Source organism: Glandiceps talaboti, chromosome 9, assembly GCF_964340395.1.
Source record: "Glandiceps talaboti chromosome 9, keGlaTala1.1, whole genome shotgun sequence".
Lineage (NCBI taxonomy): Eukaryota > Metazoa > Hemichordata > Enteropneusta > Spengelidae > Glandiceps > Glandiceps talaboti.
The window spans coordinates 1,123,001-1,148,725 of record NC_135557.1 but is presented as its reverse complement, the minus strand read 5'-3'; the positions used below and the strand labels follow the sequence as shown (position 1 = coordinate 1,148,725).

At 31.4% G+C, this 25,725-nt stretch overlaps 1 protein-coding gene across 3 annotated transcripts in view; it reads right to left on the bottom strand.

Annotated features, from left to right (window-relative positions):
* The window catches only part of LOC144440502 (glycerol kinase-like), a 100,460-nt gene that overhangs the window by 10,033 nt on the left and 64,702 nt on the right, over nt 1-25,725 (bottom strand). For all 3 annotated transcript variants that reach the window (XM_078129883.1, XM_078129885.1, XM_078129886.1), the window contains 5 exons: nt 25,001-25,124; nt 21,796-21,874; nt 11,832-11,928; nt 9,924-10,008; nt 8,711-8,831 (listed from right to left, as the gene is read on the bottom strand). In XM_078129883.1, the coding sequence (XP_077986009.1) occupies nt 8,711-8,831; nt 9,924-10,008; nt 11,832-11,928; nt 21,796-21,874; nt 25,001-25,124 (506 nt within the window). The remainder of the gene's footprint in view (nt 1-8,710; nt 8,832-9,923; nt 10,009-11,831; nt 11,929-21,795; nt 21,875-25,000; nt 25,125-25,725) is intronic.

Sequence of the window (25,725 nt, the reverse complement as noted above, 5' to 3'; positions counted from 1 at the left end):
TCATTGTCTACACACTCTTACAACACATGACAGTATACCCAAATACTCACTTCTCATTGTCTACACTCTGACAGCCCATGACAGTATACCCAAATACTCACTTCTCATTGTCTATACACTCTCACAGCCCATGACAGTATACCCAAACACTCACTTCTCATTGTCTACACACTCTTACAACCCATGACAGTATACCCAAACACTAACTTCTCATTGTCTACCCACTCTCACAGCCCATGATAATATACCCAAATACTCACTTCTCATTGTCTACCCACTCTCACAGCCCATGACAGTATACCCAAATACTCACTTCTCATTGTCTACACACTCTCACAGCCCATGACAGTATACCCAAATACTCACTTCTCATTGTCTACACACTCTCACAGCCCATGACAGTATACCCAAATACTCACTTCTCATTGTCTACACACTCTCACAGCCCATGACAGTATACCCAAATACTCACTTCTCATTGCCTACCCACTCTCACAGCCCATGACAGTATACCCAAATACTCACTTCTCATTGTCTACACACTCTCACAGCCTATGACAGTATACCCAAACACTCACTTCTCATTGTCTACACTCTCACAGCCCATGACAGTATACCCAAATACTCACTTCTCATTGTCTACACTCTCACAGCCCATGACAGTATACCCAAACACTCACTTCTCATTGTCTACCCACTCTCACAGCCCATGACAGTATACCCAAATACTCACTTCTCATTGTCTACACACTCTCACAGCCCATGACAGTATACCCAAATACTCACTTCTCATTGTCGACACACTCTCACAGCCCGTGACAGTATACCCAAATACTCACTTCTCATTGTCTACACACTCTCACAGCCCGTGACAGTATACCCAAATACTGACTTCTCATTGTCTACACACTCTCACAGCCCATGACAGTATACCCAAATACTCACTTCTCATTGTCTACACACTCTCACAGCCCATGACAGTATACCCAAATACTCACTTCTCATTGTCTACACACTCTTACAACCCATGACAGTATACCCAAATACTCACTTCTCATTGTCTACACACTCTCACAGCCCATGACAGTATACCCAAATACTCACTTCTCATTGTCTACACTCTTACAGCCCATGACAGTATACCCAAATACTCACTTCTCATTGTCTACACACTCTCACAGCCCATGACAGTATACCCAAACACTCACTTCTCATTGTCTACACACTCTTACAACCCATGACAGTATACCCAAATACTCACTTCTCATTGTCTACACACTCACAGCCCATGACAGTATACCCAAATACTCACTTCTCATTGTCTACACTCTCACAGCCCATGACAATATACCCAAATACTCACTTCTCATTGTCTACACTCTTACAGCCCATGACAGTATACCCAAATACTCACTTCTCATTGTCTACACACTCTTACAACCCATGACAGTATACCCAAATACTCACTTCTCATTGTCTACACACTCTCACAGCCCATGACAGTATACCCAAATACTCACTTCTCATTGTCTACCCACTCTCACAGCCCATGACAGTATACCCAAATACTCACTTCTCATTGTCTACACACTCTCACAGCCCATGACAGTATACCCAAATACTCACGTCTCATTGTCTACACACTCATGAAAGTGAGCCATTGCATTGCTTTAACTGAGTCCCTCCTTGTTTCTTTATGTATGCAACCACAGTATATATTATTACATGTACATACCTACTGGTATACCAAGTATATCACTATGTATATATTATTACATGTACTTACCTACTGGTATACCAAGTATATCACTATGTATATATTATTACATGTACATACCTACTGGCATACCAAGTATATCACTATGTATATATTATTACATGTACATACCTACTGGTATACCAAGTATATCACTATGTATATATTATTACATGTACATACCTACTGGTATACCAAGTATATCACTATGTATATATTATTACATGTACATACCTACTGGTATACCAAGTATATCACTATGTATATATTATTACATGTACATACCTATTGGTATACCAAGTATATCACTATGTATATATTATTACATGTACTTACCTACTGGTATACCAAGTATATCACTATGTATATATTATTACATGTACATACCTACTGGTATACCAAGTATATCACTATGTATATATTATTACATGTACATACCTACTGGTATACCAAGTATATCACCCTGTATATATTATTACATGTACTTACCTACTGGTATACCAAGTATATCACTATGTATATATTATTACATGTACATACCTACTGGTATACCAAGTATATCACTATATATATATTATTACATGTACATACCTACTGGTATACCAAGTATATCACTATGTATATATTATTACATGTACATACCTACTGGTATACCAAGTATATCACTATATATATATTATTACATGTACATACCTACTGGTATACCAAGTATATCACTATATATATATATATTATTACATGTACTTACCTACTGGTATACCAAGTATATCACTATATATATATCATTACATGTACTTACCTACTGGTATACCAAGTATATCACTATGTATATATTATTACATGTACATACCTACTGGTATACCAAGTATATCACTATATATATATATTATTACATGTACTTACCTACTGGTATACCAAGTATATCACTATATATATATTATTACATGTACTTACCTACTGGTATACCAAGTATATCACTATGTATATATTATTACATGTACATACCTATTGGTATACCAAGTATATCACTATATTATTACATGTACTTACCTACTGGTATACCAAGTATATCACTATGTATATATTATTACATGTACATACCTACTGGTATACCAAGTATATCACTATGTATATATTATTACATGTACTTACCTACTGGTATACCAAGTATATCACTATATATATATTATTACATGTACTTACCTACTGGTATACCAAGTATATCACTCTGTATATATTATTACATGTACTTACCTACTGGTATACCAAATATATCACTATGTATATATTATTACATGTACTTACCTACTGGTATACCAAGTATATCACCCTGTATATATTATTACATGTACATACCTACTGGTATACCAAGTATATCACTATGTATATATTATTACATGTACATAACTACTGGTATACCAAGTATATCACTATGTATATATTATTACATGTACATACCTACTGGTATACCAAGTATATCACCCTGTATATATTATTACATGTACTTACCTACTGGTATACCAAGTATATCACTATGTATATATTATTACATGTACATACCTACTGGTATACCAAGTATATCACTATGTATATATTATTACATGTACATACCTACTGGTATACCAAGTATATCACCCTGTATATATTATTACATGTACATACCTACTGGTATACCAAGTATATCACCCTGTATATATTATTACATGTACATACCTACTGGTATACCAATTATATCACTATGTATATATTATTACATGTACATACCTACTGGTATACCAAGTATATCACTATGTATATATTATTACATGTACATACCTATTGGTATACCAAGTATATCACTATATTATTACATGTACTTACCTACTGGTATACCAAGTATATCACTATGTATATATTATTACATGTACTTACCTACTGGTATACCAAGTATATCACTATGTATATATTATTACATGTACATACCTACTGGTATACCAAGTATATCACTATGTATATATTATTACATGTACTTAACTACTGGTATACCAAGTATATCACTATGTATATATTATTACATGTACATACCTACTGGTATACCAAGTATATCACCCTGTATATATTATTACATGTACTTACCTACTGGTATACCAAGTATATCACTATGTATATATTATTACATGTACTTACCTACTGGTATACCAAGTATATCACTATGTATATATTATTACATGTACATACCTACTGGTATACCAAGTATATCACTATGTATATATTATTACATGTACATACCTACTGGTATACCAAGTATATCACTATGTATATATTATTACATGTACATACCTACTGGTATACCAAGTATATCACTATGTATATATTATTACATGTACATACCTACTGGTATACCAAATATATCACTATATATATATTATTACATGTACTTACCTACTGGTATACCAAGTATATCACTATATAACTATATTATTACATGTACATACCTACTGGTATACCAAGTATATAACTATATATATATTATTACATGTACTTACCTACTGGTATACCAAGTATATCACTATGTATATATTATTACATGTACATACCTACTGGTATACCAAGTATATCACTATGTATATATTATTACATGTACTTACCTACTGGTATACCAAGTGTATCACTATATATATATTATTACATGTACTTACCTACTGGTATACCAAGTGTATCACTATATATATATTATTACATGTACTTACCTACTGGTATAGCAAGTATATCACTATGTATATTATTACATGTACTTACCTACTGGTATACCAAGTATATAACTATGTATATATTATTACATGTACTTACCTACTGGTATACCAAGTATATCACTATGTATATATTATTACATGTACTTACCTACTGGTATACCAAGTATATCACTATGTATATATTATTACATGTACATACCTACTGGTATACCAAGTATATCACCCTGTATATATTATTACATGTACATACCTACTGGTATACCAAGTATATCACTATGTATATATTATTACATGTACATACCTACTGGTATACCAAGTATATCACCCTGTATATATTATTACATGGACATACCTACTGGTATACCAAGTATATCACTATGTATATATTATTACATGTACATACCTACTGGTATACCAAGTATATCACCCTGTATATATTATTACATGTACATACCTACTGGTATACCAAGTATATCACCCTGTATATATTATTACATGTACATACCTACTGGTATACCAAGTATATCACTATGTATATATTATTACATGTACATACCTACTGGTATACCAAGTATATCACCCTGTATATATTATTACATGTACATACCTACTGGTATACCAAGTATATCACCCTGTATATATTATTACATGTACATACCTACTGGTATACCAAGTATATCACTATGTATATATTATTACATGTACATACCTACTGGTATACCAAGTATATCACTATGTATATATTATTACATGTACATACCTACTGGTATACCAAGTATATCACCCTGTATATATTATTACATGTACATACCTACTGGTATACCAAGTATATCACCCTGTATATATTATTACATGTACATACCTACTGGTATACCAAGTATATCACCCTGTATATATTATTACATGTACATACCTACTGGTATACCAAGTATATCACTATGTATATATTATTACATGTACTTACCTACTGGTATACCAAGTATATCACTATGTATATATTATTACATGTACATACCTACTGGTATACCAAGTATATCACTATGTATATATTATTACATGTACATACCTATTGGTATACCAAGTATATCACTATGTATATATTATTACATGTACTTACCTACTGGTATACCAAGTATATCACTCTGTATATATTATTACATGTACTTACCTACTGGTATACCAAGTATATAACTATGTATATATTATTACATGTACTTACCTACTGGTATACCAAGTATATCACTATGTATATATTATTACATGTACTTACCTACTGGTATACCAAGTATATCACTATGTATATATCATTACATGTACATACCTACTGGTATACCAAGTATATCACTATGTATATATTATTATATGTACATACCTATTGGTATACCAAGTATATCACCCTGTATATATTATTACATGTACATACCTACTGGTATACCAAGTATATCACCCTGTATATATTATTACATGTACATAACTACTGGTATACCAAGTATATCACTATGTATATATTATTACATGTACATACCTACTGGTATACCAAGTATATCACCCTGTATATATTATTACATGTACATACCTACTGGTATACCAAGTATATCACTATGTATATATTATTACATGTACATACCTACTGGTATACCAAGTATATCACCCTGTATATATTATTACATGTACATACCTACTGGTATACCAAGTATATCACTATGTATATATTATTACATGTACATACCTACTGGTATACCAAGTATATCACCCTGTATATATTACTACATGTACATACCTACTGGTATACCAAGTATATCACCCTGTATATATTATTACATGTACATACCTACTGGTATACCAAGTATATCACTATGTATATATTATTACATGTACATACCTACTGGTATACCAAGTATATCACTATGTATATATTATTACATGTACATACCTACTGGTATACCAAGTATATAACTATATCATTACATGTACATACCTACTGGTATACCAAGTATATCACTATGTATATATTATTACATGTACATACCTACTGGTATACCAAGTATATCACTATGTATATATTATTACATGTACATACCTACTGGTATACCAAGTATATCACTATGTATATATTATTACATGTACTTACCTACTGGTATACCAAGTATATCACTATGTATATATCATTACATGTACTTACCTACTGGTATACCAAGTATATCACTATGTATATATTATTACATGTACTTACCTACTGGTATACCAAGTATATCACTATGTATATATTATTACATGTACTTACCTACTGGTATACCAAGTATATCACTATGTATATATTATTACATGTACTTACCTACTGGTATACCAAGTATATCACTATGTATATATTATTACATGTACATACCTACTGGTATACCAAGTATATCACTATGTATATATTATTACATGTACATACCTACTGGCATACCAAGTATATCACTATGTATATATTATTACATGTACTTACCTACTGGTATACCAAGTATATCACTATGTATATATTATTACATGTACATACCTACTGGTATACCAAGTATATCACTATGTATATATTATTACATGTACTTACCTACTGGTATACCAAGTATATCACTATGTATATATTATTACATGTACATACCTACTGGCATACCAAGTATATCACTATGTATATATTATTACATGTACTTACCTACTGGTATACCAAGTATATCACTATGTATATATTATTACATGTACATACCTACTGGTATACCAAGTATATCACTATGTATATATTATTACATGTACTTACCTACTGGTATACCAAGTATATCACTATGTATATATTATTACATGTACATACCTACTGGTATACCAAGTATATCACTATGTATATATTATTACATGTACATACCTACTGGTATACCAAGTATATCACTATGTATATATTATTACATGTACATACCTACTGGTATACCAAGTATATCACTATGTATATATTATTACATGTACATACCTACTGGTATACCAAGTATATCACTATGTATATATTATTACATGTACATACCTACTGGTATACCAAGTATATCACTATGTATATATTATTACATGTACATACCTACTGGTATACCAAGTATATCACTATGTATATATTATTACATGTACTTACCTACTGGTATACCAAGTATATCACTATGTATATATTATTACATGTACTTACCTACTGGTATACCAAGTATATCACTATGTATATATTATTACATGTACATACCTACTGGTATACCAAGTATATCACTATGTATATATTATTACATGTACATACCTACTGGTATACCAAGTATATCACTATGTATATATTATTACATGTACTTACCTACTGGTATACCAAGTATATCACTATGTATATATTATTACATGTACATACCTACTGGTATACCAAGTATATCACTATGTATATATTATTACATGTACTTACCTACTGGTATACCAAGTATATCACTATGTATATATTATTACATGTACATACCTATTGGTATACCAAGTATATCACTATGTATATATTATTACATGTACTTACCTACTGGTATACCAAGTATATCACTATGTATATATTATTACATGTACATACCTATTGGTATACCAAGTATATCACTATGTATATATTATTACATGTACTTACCTACTGGTATACCAAGTATATCACTCTGTATATATTATTACATGTACATACCTACTGGTATACCAAGTATATAACTATATATATATTATTACATGTACATACCTACTGGTATACCAAGTATATCACTATGTATATATTATTACATGTACATACCTACTGGTATACCAAGTATATAACTATATATATATTATTACATGTACATACCTACTGGTATACCAAGTATATCACTATGTATATATTATTACATGTACATACCTATTGGTATACCAAGTATATCACTATGTATATATTATTACATGTACATACCTACTGGTATACCAAGTATATCACTATGTATATATTATTACATGTACATACCTATTGGTATACCAAGTATATCACTATGTATATATTATTACATGTACATACCTACTGGTATACCAAGTATATCACTATGTATATATTATTACATGTACATACCTATTGGTATACCAAGTATATCACTATGTATATATTATTACATGTACATACCTATTGGTATACCAAGTATATCACTATGTATATATTATTACATGTACATACCTATTGGTATACCAAGTATATCACTCTGTAACTGCATTAATAAATTATTAGCTGTCATTCCTCCGTCTACTTGTACTTTCTGCATTGGAATTCCACAATCTTGATTCATAGCATCTAGAATCTAAACCATTCAATTAAAATTTACTTGAAGTACACTTACCTATTAATCAAATATCTCATTTCTAGACATCTACCAATCAAATACTCTCATTTCTAGACACAGCTACCAATCAAATACTCTCTTTTCTAGACACATCTACCAATCAAATACTCTCATTTCTAGACGTATCTACCAATCAAATACTCTCCGTTCTAGACACATCTACCAATCAAATACCCTCATTTCTAGACACATCTATCAATCAAATACTCTCATTTCCAGTCACATCTACCAATCAAATACTCTCATTTCCAGTCACATCTACCAATCAAATACTCTCATTTCCAGACACATCTACCAATCAAATACTCTCATTTCCAGTCACATCTACCAATCAAATACTCTCATTTCCAGAAGAATCTACGAAACAAATACTCTCATTTTAAGACACATCTACCAATCAAATACTCTCATTTCCAGAAGAATCTGCCAATCAAATTCTCTCATTTCCAGACACATCTACCAATCAAATACTCTTATTTCCAGACACATCTACCAATCAAATACTCTCATTTTAAGACCCATCTACCAATCAAATACTCTCATTTCTAGACACATCTACCAATCAAATACTCTCATTTTCTGACACATCTACCAATCACATATTCTCATTTCCAGACGCATATACCAATCAAATACTCTCATTTTCTGACACATCTACCAATCACATATTCTCATTTCCAGATGCATCTACCAATCAAATACTCTCATTTCCAGACTCATCTACCAATCAAATTCTCTCATTTCCAGACACATCTACCAATCAAATATTCTCATTTCTAGACACATCTCCCAATCAAATACTCTCATTTCTAGACACATCTACCAATCAAATACTCTCATTTCTAGACACATCTCCCAATCAAATATTCTCATTTCCAGACACATCTACCAATCAAATATTCTCATTTCTAGACACATCTCCCAATCAAATACTCTCATTTCTAGACACATCTCCCAATCAAATATTCTCATTTCCAGACACATCTACCAATCAAATTCTCTCATTTCTAGACAAATCTACCTTTCAAAAACTTTCATATTGATACTTACCTCTCTGGTTTGAAAGCAAACAGCTTCAAGTGCTGCCCTTGCAATGTGAGCTTTAGATGTAAATTGTGTTAATCCACAGATAATCCTGGAATCAATTTTAACTTTGTTAATCCACAGATCACGTATGATACCTCTATATTTATGATGCATATTGTGACATTTAAAAACAAATATGGCCGTCATTCGGTTATATTTGATTTGGTTGTAAAAGAAAGTGGTGTGTATACGTCTCACATATAATAATAATAATAATTAAATAATTTAATTTCTTAAAAACAAACTACAGTGTCTCAGTGCTCTTTACAATACACTGTGTCTCAGTGCTCTGAGAGTATTTGATTGGTAGATGTGTCCAGAAATGAGAGTATTTGATTGGTAGATGTGTCTAGAAATGAGAGTATTTGATTGGTAGATGCATCTAGAAATGAGAGTATGTGATTGGTAGATGTGTCTAGAAATGAGAGTATTTGCATGGTACATGTGACTGTAAATGAGAGTATTTGATTGGTAGATATGTCGAGAAATGAGAGTATTTGATTGGTAGATGTGTCTAGAAATGAGAGTATCTGATTGGTAGATGGGTCTAGAAATGAGAGTATTTGATTGGTAGATGTGTCTTAAAATGAGAGTATTTGATTGGCAGATGTGTCTAGAAATGAGATTATTTGATTGGTAGATGTGTCTCAAAATGAGAGTATTTGATTGGCAGATGTGTCTAGAAATGAGAGTATTTGATTGGTAGATGTGTCTAGAAATGAGAGTATTTGATTGGTAGATGTGTCTCAAAATGAGAGTATTTGATTGGCAGATGTATCTAGAAATGAGAGTATTTGATTGGTAGATGTGTCTAGAAATGAGTGTATTTGATTTGTAGATGTGACTGGAAATGAGAGTATTTGCATGGTACATGTGACTGTAAATGAGAGTATTTGATTGGTAGATATGTCGAGAAATGAGAGTATTTGATTGGTAGTTTTGTAATCATCAATTTCTTTCAGCTCTTGCTCCATTCTTCTCATTTCTAATTGAATCCTTTCTATTTCAATCATGTCTTTCGTTTCAGCCAGACTATATTCAAGCTTACTGTAGCCCTTCTCCAATTCGGCCTCTTTATCTTTTCTACCCTTTGCTTTTTCTTTACTATATTTCTGACTAAAGCGTCTTATTCTGTACTTGATAAGTTCCCATCTAACCCTGCAATCCGTAATTTCTTGAAATTCATCAATCCAAGTGTCCTTCTCTGTGTTAATCTGATTAATGTATTCTTCTTCATTAATAATTGTTGAGTTCAACTTCCAGTACCCCCGTCCCCTTTCACCACACTTAAAACTATTAATGTGAAGAAAGATGGCAGAATGATCTGACTTGATTGAAGGTAGAACGTCAGTATCTTCAACATAGTCATGAAGACTATTAGAAATAAGCCAGTAATCCAACCGAGATTGAATAATGGGATTACCTCCCCTCCATGTAAAACGCTTTAAGGTAGGATGCTTTAACCTCCATATATCTTGTAAATCAAAAGTATTCATTAGTTCTGCAATTTTACTGGCACTTTTTCCCTTTTGTGTTCCAAGGTCAGATGAACCTCTAAACTTATCCAATTTGTGATTTAAAATTACATTAAAATCACCACCTATAATGATATTGTCTTCCGACCCCAAGTTCAGGCTATTCATGCGATTAATAATATTACTAATAAACTGCAGTTGATTACTTTCAACATTGGGGGCATAAACATTAATGAAATAGAAGACCATAGTGTTTAAACACGTAAAAAATCTAAGAATAGTAATCACATTTAAAATAAAATATAACACTCTGGATTGTTAGTGTTATGCAACCATCAAAAAAAAGAAAAAAAGAAAAAAAAAGAAAGAGAGTATATGATTGGTAGATTTGTCTTACCCCCTTGCATCACTTTGCCAATATGGTGCATAAAGTCCAGAGAAGGCTGGTACAAAATATGTACCATGTGTACTCTCTACACTGGCAGCTAACGGTTCTGTAATCAAAGATAAGACAAAGGAATATTTGATTGGATGATGGAGTCTGATATATCTCATATCTATGATTTGATTGGATAATGGAATTTGATCTATCTTATGTCTATAATACTGAGTGAGGCTTTTGGTCAGGGCTATTTTCTGATAGCAGAGTTTTGTTTGCTCGGCAGTTCTACATGAAATTTGTGGGATTCATTGCTGTCAATGTTGAGTGCTACTGAGATGAATTGATTTTACTTTGTCAATAAATAAGTTGTGTTATATGGTTCAAGCCATGTTAAAACAAAGGGTTAGCAAGAGGTTAATGGTCATTCCCATGTTAAAACAAAGGGTTAGCAAGAGGTGAATGGTCATGTTAAAACAAGTCATTGAGAATGACATAGTCCCCGCTATGATTGGGTTTTAAGGAACTGGCAGTTTATGTTGTCATTTTCTTGATATCACTACTCTGATCACCCAACAACACTTGTGAACCTAAATCAAACAGACTTAGATATGTTGTGTCTGCTCATTGGACATGGAACATGCTTACTCATGTTGTGTCTCCTCTTTGGACATGGGACATGCCTACTCTTCAAGATGACGTGATGGAATAAACCATTCAACAATAAAGGATGGGATGGGTGGGGGGGGGGGGGGGAGACCTCTTGAAGCATGTCCCAGTTATGGCTTTGGACATGGAATTTTCTCAAAAACAAAATGGCTGCCAGGCAGCCATATTGGATTGTATCACGATGAAAATAGATATTCACATGTATGTCATAGAACACTGTCCTAATACCAACTTTGAATGAGATCTGTTCAAGCATGTCTGAGTTATGGCTTTGGACATGGAAAATTCACAAACAAAATGGCTGCCAGGCAGCCATATTGGATCTTATCATGACGAAAATGGATATGCACATATATGCCATAGAACACTGTCCTAATACCAACCTTGAATGAGATCTGTTCAAGCACGTCTGAGTTATGGCTTTGGACGTGGAAAATTTGGAAACAAAATGGCTGCCAGGCAGCCATATTGGATCGTATCACGACGAAAATGGATATACACATGTATGTCATAGAACACTGGGACTGAACAAAGGGACAAACCAGGACAAAAAGTTACAGATGCACAGTGTACTTTAAAAGATATCCATCCACATTACCAGACTACATTCTTAAGATGTCTTTTAAATATCGATGAGTTCGGAGCTGATCTTATGGATAGGGGTAGATTGTTCCATAGAACAGCACCACTATAGTGAAATGCCCGTTTCCCATATTCCGTTTTAACTGTAGGGATGTATATGTTACCTTTACTGGCCTGTCTTGTGTTATGAAGATGAATTTGGTAGGAAAGATTGAACATTTCAGTGAGGTAACTAGGTGCATTGCCTGTTACGGATTTGTAGACAAGTGTTGCCAGTTGGCGTTACCATCTCATTTGAGGGCTGACCCAACCCAAGTTTTCATATACCCAATCCGTACTAGTATCATGGGAAACTTCGAGGAACAGTCGACCAGCTCGTTTATGGAGGAACTCAAGTGTCTTCAAATATTTTTGATTCGTATTACACCATACATTCACAGCATAATTGAAATGGGGAAGGACTAAGGTATCGAACATCATCTTCCTAAGTCCCATCGGCAAAAAGTGTTTGATTCTCGACAGTTGACCAAGTTTTAGAGAAATTTTAGCAGAAATTTTGGAAATATGTGTTGAAAATTTCAATTTTGAATCCTGCCAAACCCCTAAGTATTGGAAATCAAATACTGGCTCTACTAGGTCTCCCTGTATTCGAATTTGCAAAACTGAACTTAATTTTAGTCTTTGTGAAGTACCGAAAAGCATGGTCTTGGTTTTACTTTATTCAGTGTTAACTTGTTTGAGTCAAGCAAGGCTTTGACATGCATTATTTCCTCTGTGAGTGTCACTTCAATATTGGCAACTGATTTGCCTGAATAGAAAATAGCTGTGTCATCTGCGTACATAATTTCTTTATAACTGTTTCCGGCAAGTCATTGATATAAAGAGTGAAAAATAAAGGTCCCAGGATTGAACCTTGGGGTACCCCACAAGAAATGCCCATGCTTTCTGATAATGTGGAATTTAACTCTACAACTTGTGTACGGACTGTTAGATAGGCACGGAACCATGCCAATGCACTGTCTTGTATACCAAATTGATGTAGTTTCTGAAGCAGCAGTCCATGATTGACTGTATCGAATGCTTTCTTCAGATCTAGAAATATTGCACCAGTGAGTTGTTTACGATCAATATTATTAAATAGAATATCTGTAACATGTGTAAGGGCTGTTGCCATGGAGTAACCTGGCCTAAATCCTGACTGACATCTGACATTTGTTTAGTAATATACGTATATCATTAGTAAAACATGACTTCCATAATAACTTCTTTGATTGTTTGTTTAGTGATATGTGTAACATTAGGAAAACATGACATCCATAATAACTTCTTTGTTTGTTTGTTTAGTGATATGTGTAACATTAGGAAAACATGACATCCATAATAACTTGTTTGTTTGTTTGTTCAGTGATAAATGTATCATTAGTAAAACATGACTTCCATAATAACTTGTTTGTTTGTTTGTTTAGTGATATGTGTAACATTAGTAAAACATGACTTCCATAATCATTTGTTTGTTTGTTTGTTTGTTTAGTGATATGTGTAACATTAGGAAAACATAACATCCATAATAACTTCTTTGTTTGTTTGTTCAGTGATATATGTATCATTAGTAAAACATGACTTCCATAATAACTTGTTTGTTTGTTTGTTCAGTGATAAATGTATCATTAGTAAAACATGACTTCCATAATAACTTGTTTGTTTGTTTGTTTAGTGATATGTGTAACATTAGTAAAACATGACTTCCATAATCATTTGTTTGTTTGTTTGTTTGTTTAGTGATATGTGTAACATTAGGAAAACATAACATCCATAATAACTTCTTTGTTTGTTTGTTCAGTGATATATGTATCATTAGTAAAACATGACTTCCATAATAACTTGTTTGTTTGTTTGTTTAGTGATAAATGTATCATTAGTAAAACATGACTTCCATAATAACTTGTTTGTTTGTTTGTTTAGTGATATGTGTAACATTAGTAAAACATGACTTCCATAATAACTTGTTTGTTTGTTTGTTTGTTCAGTGACATGTGTAACATTAGTAAACAAGTCATTGAGAATGACATAGTCCCCGCTATAATTGGGTTTTAAGGAATTATCACAACTAGGGTTGTCGGTGGCCGAGTGGTTAAACCACTTGCCTCTTACCACTGCGGTCGGGGTTCGAACCCCATTCAGGGTTTGATTAAATTTACCACGCTGTAAGTAAGAAGAGTGTCGTTCAGTTTGACTCTACCGAACAACGCAGGTTTTCCCCGGGTACTCCGGTTTCCTCCTGCATTAACACTGAACCCATGAGGGATGGCCCTCACTGGACTTCTTGGGAGACAAGTGTTTATATGCTTAAAGAACTATCCAGTATAAATAAAGATTATTATTATTATTATTATTATTATTATTATTATTATTATTATTATTACTGTGATCACGCAACAACATTTGTGAACCTAAAATAAACAGACTTAGATATGTTGTGTGTGCTTATTGGACATGGAATATGCCTACAACAATAAAGGATTGGTTGGGTATGGGGGATCATATCACGATGAAAATGGAGTCTGAGTTATGGCTTTGGACATGGAAAATTCACAAACAAAATGGCTGCCAGGCAGCCATATTGGATCGTATCACGACGATAATGGATATACACATGTATGTCATAGAACACTGTCCTAATACCAACTTTAAATGAGATCTGTTCAAGCATGTCTGAGTTATGGCTTTGGACATGAAAATTCGCAAACAAAATGGCTGCCAGGCAGCCATATTGGATCGTATCACAACGAAAATGGATATGCACATGTATGTCATAAAACACTGTCCTAATACCAACTTTGAATGAGATCTGTTTAAGCATGTCTGAGTTATGGCTTTGGACATGGAAAATTCACAAACAAAATGGCTGGCAGGCAGCCATATTGGATCGTATCACGACGAAAATGGATATACACATGTATGTCATAGAACACTGTCCTAATACCAACTTTGAATGAGATCTGTTCAAGCATGTCTGAGTTATGGCTTTGGACATGAAAATTCACAAACAAAATGGCTGCTAGGCGGCCATATTGGATCGTATCATGACAACAATGAATATGCACATGTATGTCATAGAACACTGTCCTAATACCAACTTTGAATGAGATCTGTTCAAGCAAGTCTGAGTTATAGCTCTAGACAGGGAAAATTCGCAAACAAAATGGTTGCTAGGCGGCCATATTGGATTGTATCATAAAACAAATTGACGTGCATATGTATGCCATAGTATGTTGCCCCTGTACCGAGTTTGAAAAAAAGCGGTCCAGGCATCTCCAAGAAACAACTGCGGACGGACGGACGGACGGACGGACGGACGGACGGACGGACGGACGCACGGACAGACGGAACCCAATCCCCGTTCCGGACTTCGTCCGCGGGGACTAAACATGACTTCCATAATAATTTGTTTGTTTGATTGTTTAGAGATATGTGTATCATTAGTAAAACATGACTTCCATAATAATTTATTTGTTTGATTGTTTAGAGATATGTGTATCATTAGTAAAACATGACTTCCATAATAATTTATTTGTTTGCTTGTTTAGAGATATGTGTATCATTAGTAAAACATGACTTCCATAATAATTTATTTGTTTGTTTGTTTAGAGATATGTGTATATCATAAGTAAAACATGACTTCCATAATAATTTGTTTGTTTGTTTGTTTAGTGATATGTATATCATTAGTAAAACATGACTTCCATAATAACTTGTTTGTTTGTTTGTTTAGTGATATGTGTATCATTAGTAAAACATGACTACCATAATAATTTGTTTGTTTGTTTGTTTAGTGATATGTGTATCATTAGTAAAACATGACTACCATAATAACTTGTTTGTTTGTTTGTTTAGTGATATGTGTAACATTAGTAAAACATGACTACCATAACAACTTGTTTGTTTGTTTAGTGATATGTGTAACATTAGTAAAACATGACTACCATAATAACTTGTTTGTTTGTTTGTTTAATGATATGTGTAACATTAGTAAAACATGACTACCATAATCATTTGTTTGTTTGTTTGTTCAGTGATATGTGTAACATTAGTAAAACATGACTTCCATAATAATTTGTTTGTTTGTTTGTTTAATGATATGTGTATATCATTAGTAAAACATGACTACCATAACAACTTGTTTGTTTGTTTGTTTAGTGATATGTGTAACATTAGTAAAACATGACTACCATAACAACTTGTTTGTTTGTTTGTTTAGTGATATGTGTAACATTAGTAAAACATGACTACCATAATAATTTGTTTGTTTGTTTGTTTAGTGATATGTGTAACATTAGTAAAACATGACTACCATAATAATTTGTTTGTTTGTTTGTTTAGTGATATGTGTATATCATTAGTAAAACATGACTACCATAATAATTTGTTTGTTTGTTTGTTTAGTGATATGTGTATATCATTAGTAAAACATGACTACCATAATAACTTGTTTGTTTGTTTGTTCAGTGATATGTATATCATTAGTAAAACATGACTACCATAACAACTTGTTTGTTTGTTTGTTTAGTGATATGTGTAACATTAGTAAAACATGACTACCATAATAATTTGTTTGTTTGTTTGTTTAGTGATATGTGTATCATTAGTAAAACATGACTACCATAATAATTTGTTTGTTTGTTTGTTTAGTGATATGTGTATCATTTGTAAAACATGACTACCATAATAATTTGTTTGTTTGTTTGTTTAGTGATATGTGTATCATTAGTAAAACATGACTACCATAATAATTTGTTTGTTTGTTTGCTTAGTGATATGTGTAACATTAGTAAAACATGACTACCATAATAATTTGTTTGTTTGTTTGTTTAGTGTTTACCATAATTCCTACATTCTTACTTGATATTTCATGGATTGTACAGTGAAGCCTAAACCTACTTTTAACAGTTATCAAACACACACACACACACACACACAAAAAAAAAAACGAGGCTTAAATCTTACATCACAATAACTATGGCAAAATGGCACATTTAATGATTTATTATCAGCAATACGATAGACATGTAGAGTAAGTTGAACATACATACTTTGTGGATGAGATTACATGTGTAAATGAAGAAAAATAAATATGTGATTAACTTTGATCTGTGAATGACAAGTTTTGATAATTAGTCTGCCAGATCATTATACCATCTAAATCTGAACCTCAAGAACAGATAATTAATTCTTTGCTTGGTGATCACCAACCCAAGTTATTTTCTAGTAGTTTATAGCTGTCAGTATGTAAGTGTCACTGACTGGTTAACAAACAAACAAAGAGAGTATGGACATGTAAGTGTTACAAAGTATTTATCACTAGCTAATTCAGAATGTAAGTGTTACAAAGTGTTTATCACTACCTAACTCAGAATGTAAGTGTTACAAAGTATTTATCACTACCTAACTCAGAGTGTAAGTGTTACAAAGTATTTATCACTACCTAACTCAAAATGTAAGTGTTACAAAGTGTTTATCACTACCTAACTCAGAATGTAAGTGTTACAAAGTATTTATCACTACCTAACTCAGAGTGTAAGTGTTACAAAGTATTTATCACTAGCTAACTCAGAATGTAAGTGTTACAAAGTATTTATCACTACCTAACTCAAAATGTAAGTGTTACAAAGTGTTTATCACTAGCTAACTCAGAATGTAAGTGTTACAAAGTATTTATCACTACCTAACTCAGACTGTAAGTGTTACAAAGTGTTTATCACTAGCTAACTCAGAATGTAAGTGTTACAAAGTGTTTATCACTAGCTAACTCAGACTGTAAGTGTTACAAAGTGTTTATCACTAGCTAACTCAGAATGTAAGTGTTACAAAGTATTTATCACTACCTAACTGAGAATGTAAGTGTTACAAAGTGTTTATCACTAGCTAACTCAGACTGTAAGTGTTACAAAGTGTTTATCACTAGCTAACTCAGAATGTAAGTGTTACAAAGTATTTATCACTAGCTAACTCAGAATGTAAGTGTTACAAAGTGTTTATCACTAGCCAATTCAGAGTGTAAGTGTTACAAAGTGTTTATCACTAGCTAATTCAGAGTTTAAGTGTTACAAAGTGTTTATAACTAGCTAATTCAGAATGTAAGTGTTACAAAGTGTTTATCACTAGCTAACTCAGAACGTAAGTGTTACAAAGTGTTTATCACTAGCTAACTCAGAAAGTAAGTGTTACAAAGTGTTTATCACTAGCTAACTCAGAATGTAAGTGTTACAAAGTATTTATCACTAGCTAACTCAGAGTGTAAGTGTTACAAAGTGTTTATCACTAGCTAAATCAGAGTGTAAGTGTTACAAAGTGTTTATCACTAGCTAACTCAGAGTGTAAGTGTTACAAAGTATTTATAACTAGCTACCTCAGAGTGTAAGTGTTACAAAGTGTTTATCACTAGCTAACTCAGAATGTAAGTGTTACAAAGTGTTTATCACTAGCTAACTCAGAATGTAAGTGTTACAAAGTGTTTATCACTAGCTAACTCAGAGTGTAAGTGTTACAAAGTATTTATCACTAGCTAACTCAGAATGTAAGTGTTACAAAGTGTTTATCACTAGCTAACTCAGAGTGTAAGTGTTACAAAGTATTTATCACTAGCTAAATCAGAGTGTAAGTGTTACAAAGTATTTATCACTAGCTAACTCAGAGTGTAAGTGTTACAAAGTGTTTATCACTAGCTAACTCAGAGTGTAAGTGTTACAAAGTATTTATAACTAGCTACCTCAGAGTGTAAGTGTTACAAAGTGTTTATCACTACCTAATTCAGAAAGTAAGTGTTACAAAGTGTTTATCACTACCTAACTCAGACTGTAAGTGTTACAAAGTATTTATCACTACCTAACTCAGAATGTAAGTGTTACAAAGTGTTTATCACTAGCTAACTCAGACTGTCAGTGTTACAAAGTATTTATCACTAGCTAACTAAGACTGTCAGTGTTACAAAGTATTTATCACTAGCTAACTAAGAACGTAAGTGTTACAAAGTGTTTATCACTAGCTAATTCAGAGTGTAAGTGTTACAAAGTATTTATCACTAGCTAACTCAGACTGTAAGTGTTACAAAGTATTTATCACTAGCTAACTCAGACTGTCAGTGTTACAAAGTATTTATCACTAGCTAACTAAGACTGTCAGTGTTACAAAGTATTTATCACTAGCTAACTAAGAACGTAAGTGTTACAAAGTGTTTATCACTAGCTAACTCAGACTGTAAGTGTTTCAAAGTGCTTATCCCTACCTAATTCAGATTGTAAGTGTTACAAAGTGTTTATCACTAGCTAACTCAGAATGTAAGTGTTAAAAAGTGTTTATCACTAGCTAACTCAGAATGTAAGTGTTACAAAGTGTTTATCACTAGCTAACTCAGAACGTAAGTGTTAAAAAGTGTTTATCACTAGCTAACTGAGAATGTAAGTGTTAAAAAGTGTTTATCACTAGCTAACTCAGAATGTAAGTGTTACAAAGTGTTTATCACTAGCTAACTGAGAATGTAAGTGTTAAAAAGTGTTTATCACTAGCTAACTCAGAATGTAAGTGTTACAAAGTGTTTATCACTAGCTAACTGAGAATGTAAGTGTTACAAAGTATTTATCACTAGCTAATTCAGATTGTAAGTGTTACAAAGTGTTTATCACTACCTAACTCAGACTGTAAGTGTTACAAAGTGTTTATCACTAGCTAAATCAGAGTGTAAGTGTTACAAAGTGTTTATCACTAGCTAATTCAGAATGTAAGTGTTACAAAGTATTTATCACTAGCTAACTCAACGTAAGTGTTACAAAGTGTTTATCACTAGCTAACTCAGAGTGTAAGTGTTACAAAGTATTTATCACTAGCTAACTCAGACTGTAAGTGTTACAAAGTGTTTATCACTAGCTAAATCAGAGTGTAAGTGTTACACAGTATTTATCACTAGCTAACTCAGACTGTAAGTGTTACAAAGTGTTTACAACTACCTAACTCAGAATGTAAGTGTTACAAAGTATTTATCACTAGCTAACTCAGAGTGTAAGTGTTACAAAGTATTTATCACTAGCTAACTCAGAATGTAAGTGTTACAAAGTGTTTATCACTAGCTAAATCAGAGTGTAAGTGTTACACAGTATTTATCACTAGCTAACTCAGACTGTAAGTGTTACAAAGTGTTTATCACTAGCTAACTCAGAATGTAAGTGTTACAAAGTGTTTATCACTACCTAACTCAGAATGTAAGTGTTACAAAGTGTTTATCACTACCTAACTCAGAATGTAAGTGTTACAAAGTGTTTATCACTACCTAACTCAGAATGTAAGTGTTACAAAGTGTTTATCACTAGCTAATTCAGAGTGTAAGTGTTACACAGTATTTATCACTAGCTAACTCAGACTGTAAGTGTTACAAAGTGTTTACAACTACCTAACTCAGAATGTAAGTGTTACAAAGTGTTTATCACTACCTAACTCAGAATGTAAGTGTTACAAAGTGTTTATCACTAGCTAATTCAGAATGAAAGTGTTACAAAGTGTTTACAACTACCTAACTGAGACTGTAAGTGTTACAAAGTGTTTACAACTACCTAACTCAGAATGTAAGTGTTACAAAGTGTTTACAACTACCTAACTCAGAATGTAAGTGTTACTAAGTGTTTACAACTACCTAACTCAGAATGTCACAATAGTGTAATTATATTAAGAATTAATACCTCACCTATGTCAGCAGCTTCTTTGATGATACCTAAATTGTCTCTAAGCCATCGTACAGCTGCACCAGCTATTGCTACAGAGCCCTACAAACCAAATAAATAATATACTGATACATACTTAGATAATATATATACTGTTACATACTTAGATAATATACTGATACATACTTAGATAATATACTGTTACATACTTAGATAATATACTGATACATACTTAGATAATATACTGATACATACTTAGATAATATACTGATACATACTTAGATACTATACTGTTACATACTTAGATAATATACTGATACATACTTAGATAATATATATACTGTTACATACTTAGATAATATACTGATACATACTTAGATAATATACTGATACATACTTAGATAATACCAACATTTACATATCTAAACATTTACATATCTAAACATTTACATATCTAAACATTTACATATCTAAACATTTACATATCTAAACATTTACATATCTAAACATTTACATATCTAAACATTCAGATATCTAAACATTTACATATCTAAACATTCAGATATCTAAACATTCAGATATCTAAACATTTACATATCTAAACATTCAGATATCTAAACATTCAGATATCTAAACATTCACATATCTAAACATTTACATATCTAAACATTCAGATATCTAAACATTTACATATCTAAACATTTACATATCTAAACATTTACATATCTAAACATTCAGATATCTTAACATTCAGATATCTAAACATTCACATATCTAAACATTTACATATCTAAACATTCAGATATCTAAACATTCAGATATCTAAACATTCAGATATCTAAACATTTACATATCTAAACATTCAGATATCTAAACATTCACATATCTAAACATTTACATATCTAAACATTCAGATATCTAAACATTCAGATATCTAAACATTCAGATATCTAAACATTTAGATATCTAAACATTCAGATATCTAAACATTCAGATATCTAAACATTCAGATATCTAAACATTTACATATCTAAACATTTACATATCTAAACATTTACATATCTAAACATTTACATATCTAAACATTCAGATATCTAAACATTCAGATATCTCAACATTTACATATCTAAACATTCAGATATCTAAACATTTACATATCTAAACATTCACATATCTAAACATTTACATATCTAAACATTCAGATATCTAAACATTTACATATCTAAACATTCAGATATCTAAACATTTACATATCTAAACATTTACATATCTAAACATTCAGATATCTAAACATTTACATATCTAAACATTCAGATATCTAAACATTCAGATATCTAAACATTTACATATCTAAACATTTACATATCTAAACATTCACATATCTAAACATTCAGATATCTCAACATTCAGATATCTAAACATTCAGATATCTAAACATTCAGATATCTAAACATTTACATATCTAAACATTCAGATATCTAAACATTTACATATCTAAACATTTACATATCTAAACATTTACATATCTAAACATTTACATATCTAAACATTCAGATATCTAAACATTTACATATCTAAACATTCAGATATCTAAACATTTACATATCTAAACATTCAGATATCTAAACATTTACATATCTAAACATTCAGATATCTCAACATTTACATATCTAAACATTTACATATCTAAACATTCAGATATCTAAACATTTACATATCTAAACATTCAGATATCTCAACATTTACATATCTAAACATTTACATATCTAAACATTCAGATATCTAAACATTCAGATATCTAAACATTTACATATCTAAACATTCAGATATCTAAACATTCAGATATCTAAACATTTACATATCTAAACATTTACATATCTAAACATTCAGATATCTAAACATTCAGATATCTAAACATTTACATATCTAAACATTCAGATATCTAAACATTTACATATCTAAACATTCAGATATCTAAACATTTACATATCTAAACATTTACATATCTAAACATTTACATATCTAAACATTCAGATATCTAAACATTTACATATCTAAACATTTACATATCTAAACATTCAGATATCTAAACATTTACATATCTAAACATTCAGATATCTAAACATTTACATATCTAAACATTTACATATCTAAACATTTACATATCTAAACATTTACATATCTAAACATTTACATATCTAAACATTCAGATATCTAAACATTCAGATATCTAAACATTTACATATCTAAACATTCAGATATCTAAACATTCAGATATCTAAACATTTACATATCTAAACATTTACATATCTAAACATTCAGATATCTAAACATTCAGATATCTCAACATTCAGATATCTAAACATTCAGATATCTAAACATTTACATATCTAAACATTCAGATATCTAAACATTTACATATCTAAACATTTACATATCTAAACATTTACATATCTAAACATTTACATATCTAAACATTTACATATCTAAACATTCAGATATCTAAACATTTACATATCTAAACATTTACATATCTAAACATTTACATATCTAAACATTCACATATCTAAACATTCACATATCTTAACATTTACATATCTAAACATTCACATATCCAAACATTCAGATATCTAAACATTTACATATCTAAACATTTACATATCTAAACATTCAGATATCTAAACATTCAGATATCTAAACATTCAGATATCTAAACATTTACATATCTAAACATTCAGATATCTAAACATTCAGATATCTAAACATTTACATATCTAAACATTCAGATATCTTAACATTCACATATCTTAACATTCACATATCTTAACATTCACATATCTAAACATTCAGATATCTAAACATTTACATATCTAAACATTTACATATCTAAACATTTACATATCTAAACATTCAGATATCTAAACATTCAGATATCTAAACATTTACATATCTAAACATTCAGATATATAAACATTCAGATATCTAAACATTTACATATCTAAACATTTACATATCTAAACATTCAGATATCTAAACATTTACATATCTAAACATTCAGATATATAAACATTCAGATATCTAAACATTCAGATATCTAAGTTTTGATTGTTTTCATTGTTCATTACAAGTTCTCTTGTACCATCCAACTATCAGTCGCCTTATTTCTATGTACGGTGTGCAGCACCAAACTGTATTTGTTTAACTGTATAGTTGGTTTATCATTCTTACCTCCAATGCATATACAGTTGGTTTATCTTTACCAAGTTTATAGCCAACAGTTGTGAGTAATCCATTTTTAGATAAAACAGCCTCTTCACCGGTATTGTACAGTAAAAAACAACCAGTGCCATATCTATGTATAAAAATACCACAAATGGTATTGTAGCACAACTGTACAGTTTTTAAAAGTGTTTACCTACATGCTGAGCCATGTTAGGTATAGGTGTTCATTTGCTTAGTTGCCTATCCAACCCTGTTGTTATATTTGTGTGTTCATTTGGCTGTTGCTATGGGTGTGTTCATGTTGCTAGACATATTTGATTACATTTTTTGAATGTTTAGTCACCTGTCTATGATTCCCTGCTATTATCTTTGCAATATATGTGACTATTTGGCTGTTGCTATGGGCTTGGTCTTGTTGCTAGGTATATCTCCATACATTTTTGAATACTTATTCATTTGTCTATTTATCCCTGTTGTTATCTTTGCAATATACGTGACCATTCGGCTGTTGCTATGGGTGTGGTCTTGTTGCTAGGCACATTTGCATACACTTTTCAAAATGTTTGTTCACTTGTCTAAGAATTCCTGTTATCTTTATGAAATACACTGTATAGAAGTATATCAGTCTCTACAGATGCATATCAGTGTCTATAGATGTCTCTCAGCATCTATAGATATATCTCTATAGATGTATATCAGTGTCTATAGTGTATATCAGTGTCTATAGATGT